The sequence below is a fragment of the Onychostoma macrolepis genome, chromosome 05 (genome assembly GCF_012432095.1).
Source record: "Onychostoma macrolepis isolate SWU-2019 chromosome 05, ASM1243209v1, whole genome shotgun sequence".
In the NCBI taxonomy this organism is placed as follows: Eukaryota; Metazoa; Chordata; class Actinopteri; order Cypriniformes; family Cyprinidae; genus Onychostoma; species Onychostoma macrolepis.
In genome coordinates, this window is record NC_081159.1 from 20534459 (window position 1) to 20559322 (window position 24864).

Consider the following 24864-nt stretch of genomic DNA (forward strand, 5'->3'; position numbering starts at 1 on the left):
ATTAAAATTAAAATATGGAAGAAATATTGTGTGATTATTTCTTTAAAAATATATATATTTTTTTTATCAACAGTAGTAATAGTATCACATACATTCTACTAAATAATAGTAATATATTTTTGGCACAATGTCTTTAAGATAAACTTTTATTTTGACGGGTTGCCGTGAATACATTTAAATTTCTGTGTGTAGCTATATGATATGAAGCTGGTTTTACTCAAATGGAACGGTAGAATACTCGTGAAGTGACTCTCAGAGCAGTTCTGTAGATGTTGTTTATGTATTTATGTCTTCATATGTCTTCAGATGCTGAAATCACGCGCTTCAGTGTAAAAAAAAGAAAAAAAAAACGCGCGTCTCTGCCATTCATTCATTCATTCATTCACACACAGAGACTCGCAGAACATGCGGGATTCATGTCTGAATCGACTTTTGCGGCTTAATATTTACAGATACTAGTCCATGTCGCGATTTGATTAAAGTGTGACGACCTACTTTTGATTATTTCATCCAAACTTTGACATTCCGTGCTAAACTGTAAACTCCGTTTTTTTAACTGGATTCCGAGATTCCGTCCGCGTTTTCTGCATCGCGGAAATCATAGGTCCGTACGCGTCAAGAACCGGGTTGACCGGGTACTCGGTACCACCGGTACTTAAAAAAACCTGGTACCGTGACGTTTTCATTTTTTTAGTACCGACTTGGTACCGAAGTACCGGGTCTTTTGACAACATGTGAACTATCACAATTAAAGCACAAAGACATAACAACATTACACTCCGAGACCATTCACAAGTGTGACAAAAGAGAAGAAACGCTTTCCGGAAGAGAAGTTCATCAGGCGAGTTGGAGACTAGTCGACTCATCCAGTTTAGCGGTGAGTATAATGTCTAATGTCCTCATATATCTTTAGTTATAATGTTAGAGAGATGTAAAATTACTTCACGGATATCTTGTTCAACCCGCTGAGATGAGAAGAAAATGAGAGGAAACGCCGCTTCTGTGCTGATCTGTAGCGCTCGCGGGTCTGTGCTCGAGGTGCTTATGAGAGAAAGACAAAACAACTGGTTTAATGCTGTTTTTACTACACTTTTACTGTAATAAAACACATTATAATTACATTATATTTAATTCTGCTATGGCTCAGCAATTTGTTATAAGCAGTTCTGTAGAAATGAGTCATGTCATTGTCCAGCTCAGTTCAGTTCTCAATAGCATCAGTACATCATTTATAATAATGGAATAAACAAAATTGTACTGAATAAAGTGTATTTGTTTGTTTGTTTCCAGGAGAGCATCAACCCCTAATTGGCATGAGGAAAAAAATCATTGAAAAGGGTTAAGCGTACAGTGTACCTCTCTTTGCAACAGAGGAAGCATTAGGAAAGAGGAGAAGAGAGAAAGTGAAAAGGCACTCAACAGATGTTGGTGAGACTTTATTTCTGGAAATGCTTTAAAGGTCACTCACATTCTAGTTAGCCACAAATGTAAACCTGATTTTAGATTGTAGTCTTTAAATGAGATTAATAACTCCAGCCACTGTCGACTTTTGGCATGCTTATTTGGGGACTAAAAATATTCAGCAATATTATTGATCTGACTCCACTGGCACTATTGGATGAGGACTGAACTGAGCTAGATGATGACACCACTGCTATATAGATGCATTGGAATGATTTTATATTTGATGATTTTTATACAGTTAATCGAAATTAACTGAGTCAACACTGATTTCAACTGAACAATGACACGTTTTACTGTTTAGAGCTGCTTCACAGCAGATGTGAATTCTGTTTGCATCATTATTTTTCTTTTTATCACTGTAAAGCAGCTTTGAAAATGCACTGGTAACAACTTAAAAAAGACGACCAAAAATATAATTCAACAGAGGATGATGGCTGTGGTTAAACAAGCACTCAGATAATGGTGAGCAGTAATCTACTTTATTTAATTGATCTTTTATTAACTATTATCTTTATAGTTTAGAATACATAATAACTGCTATTGTATTTCAGAAACTAAGACCAGTGGGAGTGCTGGAGAAATCAAGTGTATAAGCCCTCTGTCTCCTCAGCCATGGAAGAGATCTTCAGACATGAAGAGATTGAGGAGTTAAATGAAGTCAAAAGAGCTAAAAGAAGATTTACAATATTAGTGCCATTTCAGTATGAAAACAGAGAGAGAGGGAATGGAGTGGAAAGGTAATGAAATCTAGTTATAACAGTAATTATTCTCAGTGCTTAACATAAGCTCTCAACATTTTTTTTTTGTGGACTCTTTTTGATTCTCTCTGATTGACTGGAAGGTGTGCATTAAAACAGTGAATGCAGATAATTACAATCAGTTCCATCGCTATTTTAAATCAATACGCTGCTTGTACTGTAGCACACACATACAGTCAGAACGCTAGATCTAATGACCTGTAACCAAACAAACTAATGAAAATTTACTTAGTTTTTACCCTTCCAGTCAAATTGTACTCCACAAACATTAAAGGGATAGTTCACCCAAAAATGAAAATTCTGTCAATAATTACTCACCCTCATGTCGTTCCAAACCCGCAATACCTTTGTTCATCTTCAAAACACAAATTAAGATATTTTTGATAAAATCCGAGAACTTTCTGACCCCTCTCTATAGGCAGCAACGCAACTTACACATTTAAGTTCCAGAACAATAGGAAAGACATTGTGAAAGTAATCCATGTGACTCCAATGGTTTAACCTCAATTTTGTCTTCTGTCGCATGAACACAACACTCGTGCATTGTGATGCTCTTGTGAATGCACATTACAGATCAATATTTTTGTAAATAAGTAGTAAAGTAGTTTTTTTTTTTTTTGGACGCAAACACTCGTGTCGCTTCATAAAATCGAGTTGATGAATTACTTTAACAATTTCTTTCCTACCATTCTGGAACTTGAATGTGTAAGTTGCATTGCTGTCTATGCAGGGTCAGAAAGCTCTCTGATTTCTTTAAAAATATCTTTGTGTTCCAAAGAGGAATGAAGGTCTTCGGTGTGAAACCACACAAGGGTGACTAATTAATGACAGAATTTTCATTTTTGGGTTAGCCATCTCTTTAAAGGCAGCTTTAACTTAACTTTTTTCTTTGCCTCCACCTCATGCATTAAAATCATGTAATGCACACCTAGCCATGGATTAGCCCATATGTGTAGAGGGTTATAGGTTACACACAGTATTAAATGAAGGGGGCACAATAACTGTGGAACACATATATTCTATATACTGTATTCTAATAATATATTTAAATTATATACTTGTATATTTGTAAATTGTTTTTTTTCTATTATTATTATTATTATTTTATTTATTTTTTTAAGGTTAGAATTTTGAACGAAAAACCAAAATGATAAAGAGGGCAAATAAGTGTGGAGGACTCTGTACAGTATTTAAACATGATTGTTTCTATGCTTTTTCCCAGAAATGCATGTTATTGTGCAAGGGGTAGTTGCATGGACTATCAGTGGAGCGACAGAAAGCTCTGAGATTTCATTATAAAGATCTTCGTTTGTGTTCTGAAGATGAACAAAATACTTGCAGGTTTGGAACGATATGAGGGTGAGTAATTGATGACAGAATTTTCATTTTTGGGTGAACCAACCTTTTAACTTCTTTTACCTGGAGTGTTCAAGACATTGTTAATGCTGACTAATATGTCATAAGAAATTAATTGGGAGTAGAACGAATACTTTACACAAACACTTGGTGACATCACAATTCAAGATTTATTTTAAGCATACTAAATATCCCTGTAGTGAAAAGTGTAACTGAAACTTGAGAATTTCTGATAGCTTTTGTTTGTTTGTTTTTCCAGACTACATCCAAAATAGTGTTTCCACATCTGAGATGAAGGCAGTCATAAGAACCAAGCAGAACAATGAGGATAAGCTCTTTAGAAAAAGAAACCTGTCAGAATAATGCGGGAAGAAATTTGTAAATAAACACTAAATACATTTAGTGTAACTCTCAGCCTGTTATTTTAAGTTTAAAGAAAAGTAAAATCATTTATTGTTACATTGCTGTTTGAGACATTCACTGTTGTTTTGTACCTTAATTTATTATATTGCAGATGTGTGCAAATAAAACTTGTTATTCTGAATATTCTGGTTGCATTTCAGTGTTACTGTACAGCATTTTATTAGTATTGCACTTTGGTAGTACTGACTTGTACTTCAGTTTTATTATATGTTGCAGTACTACTGCAGTTTTATTGCAGTATAACTGTAGTAATACTTCAGCTGTATTGCAGTAATACTGCAATAATGCAGTTTTTTCGTGTCCAAAAAACTGCATTTTTCTACATGTAACAAAAACTGCAGTAATTTTTTGTAAGGGGTGTGTCTGCCCTGCCTTTGTTGGATTTTCATTAAAGACTGTTATTTTGAGTTATCTTCGTCTCCCCCCATAGCAAATGTTTTCTGGTCCAGCTCCGGGCCAGACAATCACTTTTCCCTCGGCAAAAGTAACGTTACCGCAAAGAATGACGGTGTTCTGTCGATTTGTGCTACCCTGTCAGATTTTGCTACCTCCCATTAAAACAGTAGGTAGTACAATTCGACAATGAAAAATGCTACCTGTCAAATTATGATTTATTATGTAAGGGATAATCAACGGCTAGCTGTGCATTAAACGATTTGAATGCACGACGTGGAGGCGAAGAACCACCCGACGCGCAGCATATCCCGGGGCATATCCCGTTTATGCCATGGTCATTTGCCAGCATTCACATATTAAAGATGTTAATAATTGCGCTGCAATATTTGACCGGAACGATAGAAATGACGGTTATTTTCGTCTGTATTACTATTCAGCTGTAACTGTATGTTACTATGGTTACCAATGTTTATAGGAAGAGCATTAATATGAGCGTGATTAAACTGACCTGGAACTACCTGCAGTTAAACGAATTTAATCAACACCTGCCAGCCAATCAGAATCGAGTATACAAACTATATATTAAAGGCAAGCAGATGTGGCCAGAATATGAACGCAACGCGCTAAAATGCAAGCGTTAAGTGTTTTCTATGGAAGAAAAACGCTTAACGTGAAAGTTTGAGCATTGCGTGATATTCGAGCCACATCATTTTGTCTGTGCATAGTTCAATCAATGTATTAAGAAACTGTACACCTAATTTGGTCTTTTAATGTCACTGTATGTACTTAATGTACTTATTACATTAAGCCACGTTAAGCGTTTTATGTACGGTTTCTGAGGAAAACGCTTAACGTGAAACTTGCGTGTGTTCCATTCATATTTTGGGCTCTTCTGCTTGTCTATACATAATATACTTTATTATAAAGGTATATATATATATTATAGATAGAAACATATCTTTTCATTGTGAACTATGGACGTAATAAGAATGCTGTGCACACTTTAAAGTCACACAAAACAATGAATCTGTTGAAAACAGTGAGACAAAGAATGACGTTAACCCATAACCAGGAAGTTTATTAGGGGTAAAGTGCACGTAATGTAATTCACAGTAGCTACTCCGCGCGAGTGTAGAATTTAATCTACTCTATTCTCTTGTAGCCTATATGACCTGTTTTAGTTGATCATGTCAACAAGTGTGCTTAAAAATGCATTTAGGACCAGCAAAGGTAAGCTTTTACTACTGATTATCTCTGCATCTTATCATAACTTTGTTTTTACCCCCTCTGATTTAGTCAAGAGCTGTGACATTTACTGTAGCATGTATTGGAAAAATAAACTAACTGAAATACAGACGAACAAAGAACAAGACACATACAGTATGTAAAACACGAAGACAATATACTGTATAATTTAGTGCTTATAGGCTACAATATATAAAATGGTACTTTTATATACTTGTAAACAAAATTACATATTTACATAAAAACAATAGAAGAAGTATTGAATGTGTTCCAGACGGTTGCATATGCGTAAAACTTGTAAAGTAATATATGCAGTTGCATACATATCTGCTTAATGTGAACAATGCATAGGCTATTATATGCATTTTTGCATGTGATAATGTGAAGCCATTTTCTCAAAATTATATAAAATATAACTGTTTAAAGTGCATTTGGTTGTGTTTCACAACTCTTGTTGTCTGTTCAGTTGCTATTTATTTCAGTCTTGCTGTTTCACATTATATCCCAGCCAGCTAGCACTGCACCGCCCTCCCCTCTGCTGTCATGTAATCATGTGTGATGTAACAGGGTTGGCAAGAGATCCGACTTACATAAAGGGCTTGTCTCCTCCCATCTGCGTGCACATAGTTTTTATTGCTCTTTACAATTTTTCATAAACTCTTCTTCGTCCTCTGTTCTGATCAAGGGTGCAGCATCACATCTCTCTACAGGATGTCCTGCGTAAAGCCTCAAACGATTGGTAAGAATCTGGGAGCTCTTCTGCACTGACGCACATCTGCAAGTTTCACTTTCTGATGTATGTTACGGCACATATTTCATATATGTGTTTTTGTGAAGTAATGCAGTGTGTGAAAGCACATGTCTGTGTTTTAAAGCAGCTGCTGTATTCTATGAGAGAGGGTGAGATATACTTTGAGTCCAGTGGCTTTTGAATGTTAATTTAGCACCTTTAACTGAATTGAACTCCTTTTGAATTGTATGTCACAAGTTTGACTTTTCTGAAAGAAACCTGTATGTCTGTGTAGTTATACACACACACATTATTTATGCATTAGTGTATCACAGTACATGTGAACGTGTAGAGTGGAGAGGGCTTGTTTTTCTAAAGATAATGCTTCTCTTTGTAACATCGCTGACTCTTGGCCATTTCAGCTCTGTCATTTGTTAACTCTAATCCTTTACTTTGTACTTTCAGCTGACATAAATGATGGAGCAGAGTAGTATGTCTGGAAATCTGTGACTTACAGCTATATAATTTAATATAACTCAGGGTTTGCTAACCTTGCAGTTTAGGACCTCTATATACACTGTAAAAACTAAAGGTTCCTGAAGGCACCTTTTGGGGTTCTTCACTTCGCCACTGTGGCGGAACCCTCTGTAGAGCCTCTAGGCACCCTTTAAAAAGGGGTGGTTCTCTGAGGAACTTTTAACGGTTCCTGGAGGAACCCTTTTATTAAGAATGGTCAGGAACCACCTTGGTGCTTCGAGGCACCCTTTCTCAGTTTCAGTTCTTTAATATTTGTTCCCCTCTCCCTCCCTCTAGTTTATTGTTCCTGCTATTGACATTTAATTATTTTAATAAACAAACAGAAAAACTAAAATGAATACATATCAAACATTGTTTATTGATTAACAACAACAATATCCATAGAAGTTTCAAATAAATAATCAATACTGCACATCGCAATCAAATTCATGGGAACACCAGTGTTAATATTGTTATAAATAAAAATAAAAAATAAACCTTACACCTTGACAAAACCATAAACAAATAAATGTGACTCAAATATCTTAGAACTTTAAAACAATCATACCTCAAAAATAGTACAATTCAAATGAGCAAATTTAATGTACATCACGGTCAATGATAACATTCTTTCTTGTTCTAAATGGAGGTCACAGATTGGGAAAATTCACACAGGAAATTTTAAGAAATTGATAAGCCTCAAGACAGCTGTAGGTAGCTTGATGATCTCCTCTTGAATACCCAACAAATGCAGCAGAAAAATAGTACACTTTGCTGTACGTTTAACAGCTTTTCTGTATAATGTTGAATAGAACAAAGGCACTTATAAGGTGAAATCATGTTGGTAGGTTCGTCAGCAAGTAGCTCCTCACCATCAGGAAAATCTGCAGTGCTGCTCTCACCAAATGGGTCTCCATTACCACAGTTAGTGTAAGATTCTGTGTAGTTCGTTGAAAAAGGAGGGATTTACATAAAATTTAATAACAAAATATTGACATTTATTCACTTAGCACATGGTTTTATTCAGAGTATCTTTAAAATGAGTATTTTGTTATATTAGTGTACTGATTAATGGTTGTGGACTAGTTCAATGCAATATCTATTGCAATAACACACAGTGTATGTATATTTGAATGTATTTATGCATGTATGTGTTCGTGTGTATGTGTGTTTGTGTGTGTGTATACACAGGTGCATCTCAAAAAATTAGAATAGCATGAAAAAGTTATAGATATTCTAGATTCATTACATGTAAAGTAAAACATTTCAAAAAGATTTTTTTTGTTTTAATCTTGATGATTACAGCTTACAGATCACGAAAGCCAAAAATATTTACATTTGAGTTGAATTAAATGACCATCCCTACAGTATAAATTCCGGGTGTCTGCAGCAACACACATTAAAGCCTGAACAATAGTTTGGTGAGCTGTCGAACATGGTTCACTTGGAGCTGTAATGATTTGTTTTGCTAGAGACAATAAGATTGATGATTTGAATAGAAATGGCTTTAACTGCAGCAATCCAATACTGGATTTTTGACTTGAGCTGTAAGCTCTAATCATCAAAATTAAAACAAACAAACAAAAAAAACTTTTGAAATGTTTTACTTTACATGTAATGAATCTAGAATATATGAAAGTTTCACTTGTGCACCTGTGTGTGTGTATATATATATATATATATATATGTGTGTGTGTGTGTGTGTGTGTGTGTAAACCTCAAAATGCACAAACTCAGACTTACCTCAATTAATCATATACAGTCCAGCACATCAGGATCAGGAGCAAGGCTCGGATTTCTCAGAAGAAAATAAAAGGGGGAAAAAAAACAAACATATAAACTATAAGTAATTGAATGTTTTAGAGTGGTTTCTGATGTTTCTCTGCAATTGTTGTTATGTACACACCTTCAAAAGATGAGGTAAGTCCAGAGAGATCACTTTATTGTCAGCCAGCAACAGACATCAGCAGCTCCAGCAGTCCACTACAGAGCCATATTCATGAAACATACAACGTCTTCATTAACTGCTAAAAAAAACAAAAACAAAGAAAACATGGATAAATTATAAACTCTTTCATTCAATTCAGTGTAAAGTTAATAGTGTATATAAGACCAGATTCATATATAATTTTGGATTAACGTTAGGCCTCACTCTGAAACACTATTTCAGTTATTTCAAAGTAAAAAAAAAAAAATAGGTCTACTTACATTAGTGCTGCTCAGTGAACCCTGTGAAATTTTAAGAGAACTCAAGTATGTATACGTTCTGAGGAGAGAAAAGGACAAAAACAGTTTTTTTTCTGTAAGTTAAGTTAAATGAATCGAAAAATAGTCTACATGTAACATGGATGGGTAACGATTTAACAAACGTAAAAGACAACAAATTAGTTCAGAAAAGAAGAGAGTTACAATGACTAAAAGTGAACATAATGAACAAAGCTGACTAAAAATCGCCGTTTGTGATTTAATACTCTCCATTTCGTCCCACGAAGTTCATTATGATAGTTAGCATCACGGCTATTAAATTAGCGGTTAAAATGGTATACAACAAACATTTAAATATAAAAACATACAGTTAAGCGTGTCAGTACAGAAAATTGTGTACAAATAGTAAATCTGTATATTTATTTTGGAGAATTTATTCACCTTTTGTTACACAGTCCAGCACTGTGGTTGTTTCTTTGAGGAGAGGAACCGTTAATGATACTTTGTATTTGAAATCTCACTTGCGCGCGCGCGAGCAGACATCAGGTGCGCGAGGACATTTTCTTCTTCTTGACAACAGCATACTTTTTTATTATATTAATTGTTAAACAATTATTTCTGAATAATTGAAACTTATTTCATTAGGGAAATAAAAATTCTAAATATTACTCTTGTACTGATTGTTATAATTAGTGTATTTTTAATTAAATCAATGTGTTGAGCCATATTTAGTTCAATAATATTTTTAATGTTTGCTTTAAAGTTTCAGGGAAAACAATATCTACCTTCAAATAATTTTACATTTGTTTCTAAACTAAAAAATATTTTTAGTTATTGCAGTATTTAAGTTATACAACAAAAGTATTTAAAAGTTGCATATAAAAGTGCAATCTGGCAGAAAGAAATAAAGAAAATAATCTGTAATACCATGGTGTAGCCACTGCCTGTATGGCCTTATATGTGCATATTCCCTATTGCTGAAAACAGTGTTTTCAGACATAACTTTTAGATATACGTGGCTGATTTGTAGATTTTGCATGTCCCTTTTTTTTTTTGACAATTTGTAAGACCATTTAGTCTTTTCTAATCATGCCCAAGTTTTTTGTTTTCACATGCCAAGTGCCACAAAAGTGATTACGTTCCATACCATTCCAAAAAAGTTATAATAATAATCAGTCCTATTTCATTTCTGTCACATGAATCTCTGGGTTCCTCCAGATGCTGGCTTTTACAAGTCAGATCTTCCAGGAACCATTTCAATGTTAACAGATCTTACAATAACCCTTTTTTAAAATTTGAGTTCCTCCAGGAACCTCCAGAGCACTTTGAGGTCTCAGTGTAATGAAAGGGTGACTCCAGAACCTCAGAACTGGAAACAAAGTGCTTCAAGGATCCCATAAGTTCTTGCAAGAACTGCAAAGACTGAAATGGTTCCTCCAGGAACCCTATTATGAAAAAAAGAGCTTTGAGGCACTTAAATTACATTTTGAAGTTCCTCGAGTACTCAAAAGGATATTTGAGGCACCTTTAGTTTTTACAGTGTACAGTGGGTAAAATAAGGTGAGAAAAATGGTGACGTGTTCAATACTTATTTTACCTGCTGTAAAAGTGTCAGCAACACTTTAGAATAAGGTCCCATTTGATAACATTAGTAAATGGATTAGCTAACCAGAAATGACAATCAGAAATATATTTTTAAAGTGTTTACTTATCTTTGTTCATGTTAGTAAAAGAATATAGGTTCATACTTGATAATGCATCGTCCTGATATACATGTACATGTAGTAATAACAGTAAAATATGCATAATTACATGCAACTAAACCCTAAAACAAACCATAATTCTAACCATAACCCTATAATAAGTACATGTTGTGCTTAGTTCACAGTGCATTAACTAATGTTAACAAACATGACTTTTAATTAGAAAATATATTAGTAAATGTTGAAAATTAGCTATACATGCTGTAAAAGTATTGTTCATCGTTAGTTCATGTTAACTAAAGTAGTAGTAATGTAACCTTATTGTAAAATATTACCAAAGTGACAATACACAAAAATGAGAGAGAATGAGCTTTATTGCCAGGTATGTTTACACATACGCGGAATGTGTTATAGTGACAGAAGCTCCACAGTGCAACAATGACAGCGACAGGACAGGACACAGATAATAAAAAGAATAATATACAAATATACAAAATAGACAATATACAAAATAGCAAAAACACAATATATAATATAGACAATTATGTATGTACAGGTATGATATGTGCAAATTTGAAATGTAAATAAGTATGTGTGTTAAGTAAATAATGTATAATAGTGTTGTGTGTTCCACGTTTACTGTCAACTGTTCATGAGATGGATTTCCTGAGGGAAGAAACTGTTCCTGTGTCTGGCCGTTCTGGTGCTCAGAGCTCTGTAGCGTCGACCAGACGGCAGCAGCTCAGAGAGGGAGAGTGTTGGGTGTGAGGGGTCCAGAGTGATTTTGCCAGCCCTTTTGCTCACTCTTTTGATAAAAACAACATTTTATTACCATTATCATAATTTCAGAACATTTGTATAAGTGCATCTTTATAACATTATTCTGATTATTCTTTCCATGAACAGATTTTAATCAACTTGCCAAGCAATCAGATTTTGTACATCACGCAAATCACAATTTGCTGTCTGGATTTTTACAGCTGCTGCTCAGAAAACATACGTCACAAAAGTAAATGGGTTGCCAAACATCACCCCCTTGGTAAGTTCGGTAGAGGAGACACCTGAGCCCATCCCCACCACAGTTAAAGGCACCATCCCAACCTGGATCCATGGGAGTCTGCTGCGGAATGGTCCAGGAAAGTTTGAGTTTGGGAATCAGCAGTGAGTACGAACATTCAACTGTCAATATGGTGATTTTCCTCGTTGGAAAAACCTTTCAGAGGACTGTTAATTATTTTATGTAATTCAAACTCTAACATGAATATTCAAGCTGACTCATGCAGATGTAAATGTTTCCTCAGCTATAACCACTGGTTTGATGGCATGGCCTTGATGCATCGCTTTCAGATTGAGGATGGTCAGGTGACATACAGAAGCCGTTTTTTGCGCAGCGACTCATATAAGCAGAACAGCGAGAGGAACCGCATCATGGTGTCAGAGTTTGGAACTTTGGCTCTACCTGATCCCTGCAAGAACTTCTTTCAGCGCTTCCTATCCAGATTTGAGATGATAAGTACGTCAAAATTGTGAATGTGTGTGTAAATGTAACAGTGAGGAGGTTTACTTGCTGTGCTGTCTGCCATGGAGAAATGGATCTCAATAGGTTTAGAAAATTCAAACATCAGCAATAGCTGATTTAAAAATGTTACAAAAAGCTCTTTCTGTTTTCTGAAAGAGTAATGAGGAATGTCTCTGGAGGGCCTTGCTCAAGAGCACAACAGGAGTGGCCAGTGGAATTGTCCAAGTGTGTCTAAAGTCATCTTAGACAAACAGCTTTATGTCTGTAATCACGAGAATACATTTAAATCATAGACCACAAGCTCTAAATTAAGATTAAATAAAGTGACAGTACTACTTGAGTGTTGAGATAGAGTTGACAGAGAGTTCTAGACACTACAACTGAGGCAATTATACATCAACATATGGGTCTACAACCATCTTTAGGATCAATGCCTCGAGAATTGATTAAACTAAACACACCATTAGAGAGAAAATCCAGTCCTTTACACTGTCAGTATGGTGGAAGTGTGACTTCATGCCACAATAAGGTTTGCATTTGGATATGTGGGTTACACAACTAAAGTCGATGTGAAAAAAAAAAAAAAAAACATTGCCTGGAAAAACAATTTCATTATTTAAGGGCGGTTCTCATCCAGGGGGCCTCAGCAAACTGCCAAGGAGGCTGACTTAAAAGTATTTAAATAATAAGTTGTCATTCATAATATAATCTAATGTAAACTCTAATCTAAATTCAACTGGTAAAAATACATCAAATTAAATTTAAACTGAAAATGATATCACATTTTTTTACCCCTCAAAAATACTGTTTTTATTCAGGAACATGCAGTTCTTAAAACTTCTAGAATCACAAAATGAAGAAGGGTTAATTTCATATAATCCCAGTTTCTGTTAAAGAAGTCTGAAAATAAACAGTTCTAATCTAATCTACTCTCTAATATAAATAAAAAATGCTCCATAACACAAAATCAAGTTGAAACTAAAATCATACTGTGTTTTGTTCCCCCTCAGTTAATAGTTTTTACTGAAAAACAGTACAGTTACAGTTCTTGAAACTTCTGACAAAATTAATTGTGGTTAATGTATTATAATTAATCCCAGTTTCTGTTAATAAAAAGGTCTGAAAACAAGCAGCTTCGTCAAATTTACAGACGAAATACCAAATAACAATAAAAAGTCAAAACATCAATTTCTGCCTCAAAGTTAAAAAAAGAGTAAATTTGTGACTCTCTCCATTTCCAGAGCCAACAGATAATGCCAGTGTCAACTTTGTTAAATACAAGGGTGACTATTACGTCAGCACAGAGACAAACTACATGCACAGAGTGGATCCAGATACTTTGGAGTCAAAACAGAAGGTATGAACAATAACCAACCTACTGTATAGTCACCAGCCTAGACTAACCCGTCATGTCTAAGAAGGATGCTTATTTGTAGGTGGACTGGAGCAAGTTCGTCGCTGTGAACGGTGCTACTGCTCATCCACACTTTGATCCAGACGGCACAGCTTACAACATGGGCAACTCATACAGAAACAAAGGTTCGACTCCTGTCTTCTCCTTGTGTGCTGATCAATCCAAGTGCAATGTCACTTTAGGATTAGGAGGCTTGATGTTGTGCTGTGGTGTGTTTTATAGGGGCTTTCTATAACATCGTCAGGGTGCCACCAGAAAGAGACAGCCCAGAAGATACACTAGAGGGAGCCAAGATATTATGCTCTATCGCCCCTCGTGACAAATCCAAACCCTCCTATTACCACAGCTTTGGTGAGCGAAGAAGAGAATCTGTCACGTTTATTATCTTCAGATCTCCTAGACAGACAGATTTTCATTCTGCATTCTCATGAACAATGACTATCATGTGTAATTTTATTGCACAGCAACTGTAATAGAGTCATGTGTAATTTTATTGCAAGGCACTCTGAATGGTGTAATCATATAGTCTGAATGGAGTGATCATATCAATGTGCGTCACTGAAAAGCTTTCATTTTATTTTCCTGAACCTTTCAGGCATGTCAGAGAACTATGTAGTGTTCATCGAGCAGCCCATTAAGATGGATCTGTTTAAGATAGTGACTGCTAGACTAAGGGGGAAATCGCTAAATGAGGGTATTTACTGGGACTCCAACCAGGAAACCATATTCCACCTTATTGACAAACAAACTGGAAAGGTGAGACAACCATCTTGACAATAGTCTCACAGAGGCACTGAGAACAATGAGGAGCAGATGCTTGAAGCATGAGTTTATTCGTATATTTGTTTGCTGATTATGCTTCATATGGTTCAATGAAAACTGATTGAGAACATAAAAACAATGTCAGATTATTTTTGAGGATATTTTAGCACTTTAACCAACTGCTCTGCATCTATCTGCAGGAGATGCCAGTGAAATACCATGCCAAGGCCTTGTCCACCTTCCATCAGATCAATGCTTTTGAGCAGGATGGATTCCTCATGCTAGACATATGCTGCTCTGATGACGGAGAGGCCATAAACAACTTCCTCGTTCAGAACCTGCGTCAATCAGGAGAGGCTTTGGATGAGGTAATGTTCTTCCTTAAAAAATTCTGTCATTAATTACTCACCCTCATGTCGTTCCAAACCCATAAGACCTTTGCTCATCTTCGGAACACAAATTAAGATATTTTTGATGAAATCCAAGAGCTTTCTGACCCTGTATAGACACGTTCAAGGCCCAGAAAGGTAGTAAGGACATTGTTAAAATAGTCCATGTGACATCAGTGGTTCAACCGTAATTTTATGAACCATGACTTATTTTAACAGTGTTACTTCCTACCTTTCTGGGATTTGAACGTGTCAGTTGCGTTGCTGTCTATGGAGGGCCAAAAAGATCTTGGATTTCATCAAAAATATCTTAAATTTGTGTTCCGTAGATGAACGAAGGTCTTATGGGTTTGGAACAACTTGAGGGTGAGTAATTTATGACAGAACTTTCATTTTTGAGTGAACTAACCCTTTAAACTCTCTTAATAATGGTATTAATAATGATAACAACACAAACATAATTTTACATACTGTAATTTTGGTCGGCGCCGATGGCCTCGTGGTTAGTGTGCCGACATATAGCGCAGTTGTGCTCACTGTGACCCGAGTTCGATTCCCGTCTTGAGGTCCTTTGCTGATCCCATTCCCCTCTCTCTTCCCAATGCTTTCCTGTCGTCTCTCTACTATCCTGTCCATTGAAGGCATAAAAAAAAAAAATACTGTAATTTTGAAATTCTTATTTGTCCTGTCACTCCCTCTTTCTTTCAGATGTATAATACCATGAGCAGGCCATTTCCCCGTCGTTTTGTGCTGCCTCTCAACATCACCAGTGAAACCCCACTGGAACAGAACCTCAACACACGGCCTGACAGCACTGCTACAGCTCTCTGCCGTACCAAAAATCAGGTGCTGTCTTTATGCTGGCTACAACACTATGTGTGTATGTATATCTCTGAAAGTTGCTCATTCTAAACACTGGTTCCTTCAAAGCCCTCCAAGCACATATACTACAATGTGGGGTCAGTAAGATTTTTTTAAAGAAATTAAAACTTTTATTCAGGAAAGATGCGTTAATTTGATTTCTGAAGGATCATGTGATATTGAAGACCGGAGTAATGGCTGCTGAAAATCACAAGGATAAACAATTTTACCATGTATTAAAATAGAAAACAGTTATTTTAAAATGTAATAATATTTTACAATGTATTTTTTGATCAAATAAATGCAGCCTTGATGAGCATATGAGACATATTTCAAAAACAAAAAATCTTACCAACTCCAGATTTATAACAGTAATGTTACTGTACATCATTAATACACAACACAAAATGTGCATTTATGTGTTGGAGAGCCTTTTAGATCATGTCTCTCTCTCTCAGGTATTTTGCACGTTTGAGGATCTCCATGGCGAAGACCTGAAAGACTACGGTGGCTTGGAGTTTCCACATATTAACTATGCCAGATATAACACCAAACCTTATAGATACTACTATGGTTGTGGCTTCCGACACCTAGTGGGTGACTCCCTAATTAAGATGGATCTGGAAAGCAAAAAGTTCAAGGTGAGAACAATTAATAGGATCATGATTGATACCTAGGTATTCACAGTTACTATGATCAAAATGCAGAGTGTTTGCTAAATAAATTGATTTACAGGTATGGCGCCAGCCTGATCTCTATCCATCAGAGCCTGTCTTCATTCCTTCACCCAATGCTGAGGAAGAGGACGATGGAGTCATCCTGTCTGTGATTATCACACCAGCTAAGGTACAATAGAGCCCTGAATGAATGTAATGTATGTAAAAATAAGCTCTATAATTTACCTGCTTTATAAGAAAATGAAACATGAGAAATTATTAAATTGTATAACATTTATCTTCTGTCTTAAACCCCTTCTTTCTCTTCTCTCTGTAGGATAAGAGTACATTTCTTTTAGTCCTAGATGCCAAAACATTTGAGGAACTGGGAAGAGCCGAAGTGCCTGTCAACATTCCTTATGGATTCCACGGAGTCTTCAAATCTAGTGCATGAAGCTCTTTGGATCACTCCAACAAAATAACAAATGACAAGTAGCTCTTCAAAATGGTTAACACACCAGTTGCTGGCTACTATTGAAAGCAAGAGACTAACAGAACAATATATCTAAGAAATCAGCCCAAAGAGATCCTCTACATATCAACCTCATATATATATATATATATATATATATATATATATATATATATATATATATATATTTTTAGAAAAGAAAGAAATATACTTTATAGTTACATTTAATTTTCTGCAAGAAATTATACCTTAGCTAACATACAAAAAATACAGTAGAGTTCAATTTAGAATGAACAGCTTAACAATTTACATTTTTCTACAACTCTTAAAATGAAAGAGTCTGATGTACTGTGGCTTTGTTTCAAAATTTTTGATACAGGGTTCAACACATTTACATATTACTGATGCCAATTCGGTGTTCATCAACTTGGCCCACCCAGTCACACAGGGATATAATTGAGGAGGAAGTATAATGGATACTATAATTTCTAAACAGCAGCAGAAAATGCCATTGTTTGTATTTAACAATAAGAATAATAAGATGGGGAGATCTGCAAACATTGTGTTGTTTCTGTAGACCTGTCAGAATGTAATGTAGGATTTGCAAAGCGGCTTTTTTTTTATGGGAAGAAAAACAGCTTATTGAATTCTGTGGGTCAGAAAGAGGATGGAAATCGTAATGTAACACTAAATTATGGGTTTTGGTGCTAAACATTATGGTGAACCACAGGGGAAAATGCTTTTTAAAAATTATGATATGACCTCTTTACAATGAGCAACGTGATAGTGTTGAAAGCACGTATGTGATTTCTCTATACATATTCAGTCTTTATTATTTTCTTTTCTTCTGTTTTTATCTTTTACATTGTTGACTGCATGTTTATATCATAACATGAAACGTTTGCAGTGTTTGCAATTTATGCTATTTGCTCAGTATAGTATCAGTTATACAAGGCTTGTTTCTTTTACTCTAAAAACAAATGTGAACATAACACTAGATGTGAATGTGATCATGGTTAATATGGTTAATATTTTCCATTAGGATTTTCAGGCCTACTTCCTTAAATGAGAAAACAAGTTGATTACATTGAATGTTTAAAAAAACAACAACAACAAAACCAACAGATGTGCCATAATAAGAATAATTAATGTTGATAGTTAAATAACAAAAATAATCACTATACAGCATTTGTCATATTGTACTAATTTTCTACCTCTTTGTGAAGTAACTTTTCAAAGAGCTGCTTCTCTAGTGCATTATCCCTTTTAATGTTTACATTTATAATACAGTTCTACATATGCTTCATTGTGTTACTTTTTTTTAAATAAATTTCTAATTGTATATTGATAATCACAGTGACTGTGATAAATATTTGTACACACAATACTTGTATGCTATCTGCTACATGGCTCAATTCATACAGTCCACTTTTATAAAAAAACATTTGTAATGTTTAAAGGCAAAAGGTGTCCCCGTGTCCAGTATTTTCCACATCATTTCACATTCTGATATAAGTTTGATTAGGAAATCTTGACACTCTGCCTGCGTCCCAATGTGCATATTATCCATCCTAAATTCTATGTGATATTAGTCATTTTCAATACCATTTAGGGCAGATAGGGTGGATAGTATGCACATTGGGATGCAGGGCAGGATCATCCTGCAGAAACGGACAGCAATACATTTCTTGTCCACTAGGCAGCAGCAGACACTCATAGCATCGTTCTAACCCCAATTTAAAAACAACTAAATGCATTCATTCTATCCATAACACTATATACTTGAAATACATCCATTAACAAATAGTGCATTCAGTCCATTCATATAGAGACATTCAATGTGTGTGCATATGTGCTCTTGCATATGAGTATCTCTGTGGCTCGGCTAAATTGGGAGCTCTCAGATTTCCCCTAATCCCTGCACATCAAACAGCAGGCAGAGCAGAGCAGAGCAGATGCAGACAGACAGAGGCACTGCTCTCCTGTGGTATCTCGACCTGCCGGATCTTCTTTCCCCGTACACAGTGCTGTTATTGTCCCTGTATCTGTATGTGTGTTTGTGTGAGAGACACAGCATAGGTTGTTTGTCCCTGTGTCTCTCTATTCCTCTCTTTTTGGGTTTAAACACTGACGTTTGGACAGTGGACACAGATGCTACACATGCACACTTTCTTGGTCAAAAACAGAAATGCAAAAATAACTAAAAACAGAGAATGACTGACTGACTGATTAACTGACCGACTGACTGTCTGACTGCATGAATGAATGAATGAATGAATGATGGAAAGCAGCGGCGGGACGTAAACCAATACACTAACCAGGTGGTGGCAACAACAAAGACAGCTGTGTGTGTGTGTGTGTGTGAGTGTGTGTGCGCCTTGTTGCCCTGCAAATCCCACTCAGACACCTGCACTCAAAGCGTCCCGCTGCTGAACCTCCACTTCAAACAACTACCGACACATCGAGCGGAAACACATATCTATGGAGAAGGGAACAAAAGACTGAGAAAGAAAGTAAAGAATAGTATTTCTGCAAAACTTGCGTAACACTAACTCATACAATGCAGTTTTGATTTTCAGAAGAATGTTACTGCAGACATATGCACTGAAATGTCTTTATAGCTTTGATGAACAAATGTCCATATGTGTATCATTACAATGCATCTAAAATTTTAAAATGACCCCCATCTGACTAGATGTCACAGACCAAAACACCAGATGTGAAGTACTGTATCAGATCACTCTACGGGACAGTCTTGTCCAGTGGTCCTGTAGATACCTGGTACGTAGCTGCCGTTTATGAACTGAAGACTGTAAAATAGCTGTTTTTTAATTGCTTTAAGAATATAATGCAAAAAGCAAAAGTGCAGAGAGAATGTAATACAAAAAAAAAATATGATTCAAAGTCATTAAATGTATGAATATGAACCAAAAATGACCTTTTTTGGTTCATATTTTATTAGAGAAAAATCTAAAATCTGGTTCAAAAGTTGTATATATTTATTTGATAGAATCATCATATTCAAAGGTTTTTTTTAAAAAAAAATAAAGAATGGGATTCACCAGGATTCACTGTTGTTTCACCTCAAACTTTTGGTAAAAATAAAAATATGCACTAAATCCACACTGAGGTTAACTTCAAAACAAAGATGGCGTTAAGGAGCTAAATGTTAGTGAAATGCTTCATTGTCTCACACTTTGAGGTTGGTAAGTTTTTTTTTCTAAAGAAGTCTTTTACGCTCACCAAGGCTGTATTTATTTGATCAAAAATACAATAAAACATTAATACTATGAAACATTATTCAGTTAGATTAAACATTTTTGATTAGATTTACTGTATTTTGATCAAATAAATGTAAATTATTTATTAAAATTCAAAATAACTGTTTTATATTTTTTAACGTCATTTTTTTCTTGTAATGCCAAAGTTGCATTTTCAGCAGCCATTACTCCAGTCTTCAGTGTAACATGATCCTTGAGAATCATTTTAATATTCTAATATTTGGCTCAAGAAACATTTCTTATTATTATTACGAAGATTTCCAATACATTCATTTATTATACATGTTTTTATAGGCCAGTTTTATACAATGTGTCACAGGGGGTCTCTGCTTCATCTCTCATATCCACCAGTGGGGTCCTTGGCCAGAAAAAGGCTGAAGACCTTGTTGAAGACTGAAGATTAGAGAAAAATGCCTCTGTCCTGTTTCTCGTGTCTTACATTATGTGCCGAAACATGAGGACAGGAAATGAGGATGTTTGCAGCTTAATGTCCTCCAAATATGTGACCCTGGTTCACAAAACTAGTCTTAAGTAGCACGGGTATATTTGTAGCAATAGCCAAAAATACATTGTATGGGTCAAAATGATCGATTTTATGCCAAAAATCATTAGGATATTAAGTAAAGATCATGCTCCATTGAAGATATTTTGTACATTTGCTACTGTAAATATATCAAAACTTAATTTTTGATTAGTAATATGCATCGCTAAGAACTTCATTTGGACATTTTTAAAGGTGATTTTCTCAATATTTAGATTTTTTTTGCACCCTCAGATTCCAGATTTTCAAATAGTTGTATCTCGGCCAAATATTGTCCTAATATACATCAATTTAAAGCTTATTTATTGAGCTTTCGAGATGATGTAAAAATCTCAATTTCACAAGATTGACCCTTATGACTGGTTTTGTGGTCCAGGGTCGCATGTGTGTTCTTTCCATTTTGTTGACAACAAACGTCTTGATGTCTTCAGTTTCAGGCTCAAACTGGGGAGAGGATACAGTGGAAAGGTGTTTAACAGCAGGCATATGAGTTGGTTACTTATCTTGTGTACAATAATACTGGATGGATTGGAGTGAGACGACAGTAATATGCATAAAGCAGAAAGCTTTAAATACTGAAAATGATTAAAAATACTTTCAAAATGACATATTTGTTAATTGTGTATGTACTCATGATACTATATGTCATAAAAAGAAACACAAAGTACTTAAAAGACGAGAATAAAATAATTTTCCCAGTAGTATGGTCAATGGCTTTTGCCATTTAGTAGTATTTTATGGAAATTTCAACTAAAATACATTTTCACTTTTGTCTACTAATACAGTGTAAAGCAATGCATATGCATCCGACATGAAGTCTATGCGACACCAACCCTGAGGTATGTCAGCTTGCGAATCTAACAACATCTTACACTTAGTACACAACATCAGTCCTGCTGGACATTCTAACACACTGCTGGTTGTTACCACTATAGAAGACAACAAGACATTCCAGCGCTCTAGGCGCAACTACAATAGCCCTTTACACCTAGATTTGTGACTTAATATACAATGTAGTAAAGAAACATACATTGCACACCAAAGTCAAGCATGTTAAAAAATAGAAACAGGATATTTCATGCGCTGTTGCTAACACCTAGTAGCTACACACCTAGAAATGACAATGAAATCCCAGGAAAATACAATAAGACTTATAACAAGACATAAAGAGCAACACGGTCTCTATCCTTACCATTGTTTTATCAATACATTTTACTCCCCGACTTATTTTAACCCGTAAAACATGGCTAACATATTAATAGGTCTTCTAGTGGGGCCCGCTCTCTCGCTGATACCAGAGCTCTCTGATTGGATAATGGAGCTACTTCTCGTAGCCAATAAGAGAGGCCTGCACCTTTTTTCTCCTAGCAACAACAGCGACTGTTTCCTTTCAGCGCGACAAACGAACATCAGTAATATTACAATGCGAATAATGGGAACTGTGCAGCTTTACGGAGGAGAATGTCTCTCTTTTCTGCCATTCCGCTCTGTATTTCAACCCCTGCTGGTTCCTTTCTGATTCCCGCTCATTCTCTGTCATCCCCTTGTTTTTCCTCTCTCATCTTTGGCTTCTTCCTCTCGCACTCTTTCTCCTCCTTTTTTTTTTTTTTTTTTTTTACATTACCTTCGTTTCACTCTTGCTGTACCTCTCTATCCTTCCCACCCCTCTCCTCTGCTCTCCTCAACTCTTCCTCCACCCCACCCCCCACCTCTCTCTCTCTCTCTCTCTCTCTTGGCTGACTGTGCTTCTCCGGTAGGGGCACACAGCCGGCTCCTGTTTCATGCTCTTAAAGGAGCAGCATGTTTTTCGTTTCACTGAAGGACTATGCTGAGGGATTCTGGGTAACAGCATGCACTCGCTGACCCTGGGAGAGGTTCTGCACAGGCAGTCGCTGTGGAGCAAACATCCCGCCAAACTCTTACACACACACACACACACACACACACACACACACACACACACACACACACAGTTACCTTACACAAACTGCACACTGCCTGGAACCAGGCACAACATTTATAGTCAAGAACATAAATCAGACATACAGCAGTGCAAAAAAGTATTTGGATATTAAAAATGTATGAATGTCAATGCATTCGATTCAAAATATCAGATGAAATATGAAGCAAATGATGACAGAATAAGTTTACTTTTCACTTTTGAATTTTTTTTTTTTTTTTTTTTTAAATCTGCAAACAAACGAAACAACTGCTTAAAAAATAAAAATACTGTGTGCATGTTAGTCACTCTTACAGTTAACTGAGATATATTTTCTTCTAATTAACATTTAGGTAAATGTTTTGAGTAGATGTAGATGATGCGAATTCTGTAATTTAACATCGATAAACTTGATCACAAATCAAAATATAACGCAGTAGTAGATTCTTACATGGAAACTTTTACTTCAGTAGTATGGTGGTCAAGCATAATAGTGATTTCAATCTTGTAAGTCATTTCTAATTTGTTAAACTGATTATTTTACATATCCCTTCTATAGAAATATAACTTTCTTCTTAAAGTGTCTTACAGAACTTGTTCATTGTAAGAATTTTTTCCTGTACATGTAAAAATATTAATGTTAAATGTGCAAATGTGTTCATCATGAACTGAAAATAAATAAATATTTAAAATACTGTCAAGATTATTTTTCTCAAATGATTAAACATTTATTTATGTTGCAACCAAAAGCAATTAGTCACAAAAGCCCTTTTTAAACAGGCTATTTTTGGAAGCTCCTTGAAATGATTGCTTAATACTGTATAGTCCAAAAAAAAAAAAAAAAGAGGTGAAGATTTACCTACTGATTACATTATTATTATTTTTTTAAGTTAATTTGATATCAATTCCATGTTGATTCATTAATTCCTGCAGCGTGACACCTCCCACATATTAGAAAGGGCCATTTTCAGCATTAATATGCATCCAAAAGCCAAATTCTTACTCTTTTGTGTGTACACGGGAGAGTAGCTGTTATCAACCATGTGTGAAAATAGCTTAATAATGTGAAGTGTCTTTCAGTTTGACTGCAGTGTCCTACCACTTGACATGTTACAGTCTAAAATTATTTTTCTAATGCTAATAATGTTATAACACAACATAATGTTATAACACAAATTATAACACCAGTTACGAGGTTACATGCAATATGGATCATGGAACTTTTGAAAATTAACTAGCTTCACTGGAACATTCAAGCAAAAAACTAGTGTTTTTGTGGATTTACTAGTCCAAGAAAGGGTAAACCTCAAAAGGTTCAAATGCACCTATTGTCATCTTTCCGCTCCTCGCGATTGAAACTTCACGCTTTGCTGTTGGCCGTACCACCCAACCTTAATTGACCTCACTCTCTCCCTCCTTCCAGCTCTTTCACCCTCCTCATCTCTGCTCCAGAGGAATTCTGCCGCTGGGCTTTTTAATATTCCCTGTGCTTCAGTGCGGCCCGGCCAAAGCGAGCTGACACTACAGATTAACCACAGACAGAAGGAATGCCGCGGCGCTTTTGTGCCACGTGGAGAGCCGCCAACTAAACGCCTTTGGCCAGGTCGGACTGTAGGAGATCTCAGAAAACAAGGAGAGCGGGAAGAGAAGAGAGCGAAAGGACCGAGTCCGAGAGAGAGAGTGACAGTCGTGAAGTAAAGATGCTGCAGACAGCCCACAGTCGCCCTGGACGGGAGGTGTCAGCCTAATTTGTCAGCTGCTTAATGATGACCTCAAGCTAGCCACAGGAAGATGGCATGGGGAATTTGCTAATAAGCTGCTGGCAAGAGTGAGAACCGATGCCAAAAATTGAATACTGTAATGCCAATCGAAGACAACAGCCTTTGACATCTCATTCTGATTTATCAAAAACATTTTTCTCATTGCAATAATAATTCCCTTTTCGAGAAAAGCAAAGTTCAGTAAGTTAAAAATTCCCTCAGTCCCCTGCCTATCTGCCTTCTCAGAGACAGGGAGGCATCATGGGAAGAGTGTAGAGTGAGACAGTCCATGCAGGGAGGGGCCGGAGACCCAGTGGCGCCAGCAGTATGTCTTCAGACACCTGGCATTTTGTTGGTGGTCAGGGTTACTATGGCAACCCGCCAAGATTTTGCCAGGGCCCCAAAGGCAGTGTCGGACTGCACAGGTGCACGCGTCTATTAGTTTTGCATTATCGGTTTTGTTTAAAACGTAAA

General features: G+C 35.9%; 2 protein-coding genes and 1 long non-coding RNA gene across 12 annotated transcripts in view; 2 read left to right on the top strand and 1 right to left on the bottom strand.

Moving 5' to 3' along the window:
• The first annotated feature begins 222 nt into the window (after window positions 1–222).
• LOC131541302 (uncharacterized) lies at window positions 223–4412 on the top strand. Of its 2 annotated transcripts, XR_009271460.1 has the most exons (6): window positions 223–877; window positions 1291–1428; window positions 1832–1926; window positions 2016–2201; window positions 3445–3581; window positions 3838–4412. It is a non-coding gene; the product is annotated as an uncharacterized LOC131541302 (long non-coding RNA). The 2 variants fall into 2 exon arrangements; XR_009271459.1 differs by having other exon boundaries at window positions 3445–4412.
• A 1058-nt stretch (window positions 4413–5470) lies between these two features.
• bco2a (beta-carotene oxygenase 2a) lies at window positions 5471–18335 on the top strand. Its single transcript, XM_058775010.1, has 13 exons — window positions 5471–5627; window positions 6328–6381; window positions 11777–11957; window positions 12098–12309; window positions 13557–13672; window positions 13752–13854; window positions 13952–14080; window positions 14325–14485; window positions 14692–14859; window positions 15589–15726; window positions 16200–16382; window positions 16477–16587; window positions 16735–18335. Exons 1-13 carry the CDS (start codon window positions 5585–5587, stop codon window positions 16849–16851), a joined length of 1716 nt encoding a protein of 571 aa, XP_058630993.1. The 5' UTR covers window positions 5471–5584; the 3' UTR covers window positions 16852–18335.
• The window catches only part of LOC131540336 (uncharacterized), an 86462-nt gene continuing 67986 nt past the window's right edge, over window positions 6389–24864 (bottom strand). For 2 of the 9 annotated variants that reach the window (XM_058775016.1, XM_058775015.1), the window contains exons 4-5: window positions 8632–9154; window positions 6389–7826 (exon numbers count right to left, since the gene is read on the bottom strand). In XM_058775016.1, coding sequence (XP_058630999.1) covers window positions 9064–9154 — 91 coding nt within the window. In that variant the 3' untranslated portion in view covers window positions 6389–7826; window positions 8632–9063. Of the gene's footprint in view, window positions 7827–8631; window positions 9155–9534; window positions 12237–15243; window positions 15509–24864 lie in introns of those variants that run through there. The other 7 variants (XM_058775013.1, XM_058775011.1, XM_058775021.1 and 4 more) reach the window with 6 other exon arrangements.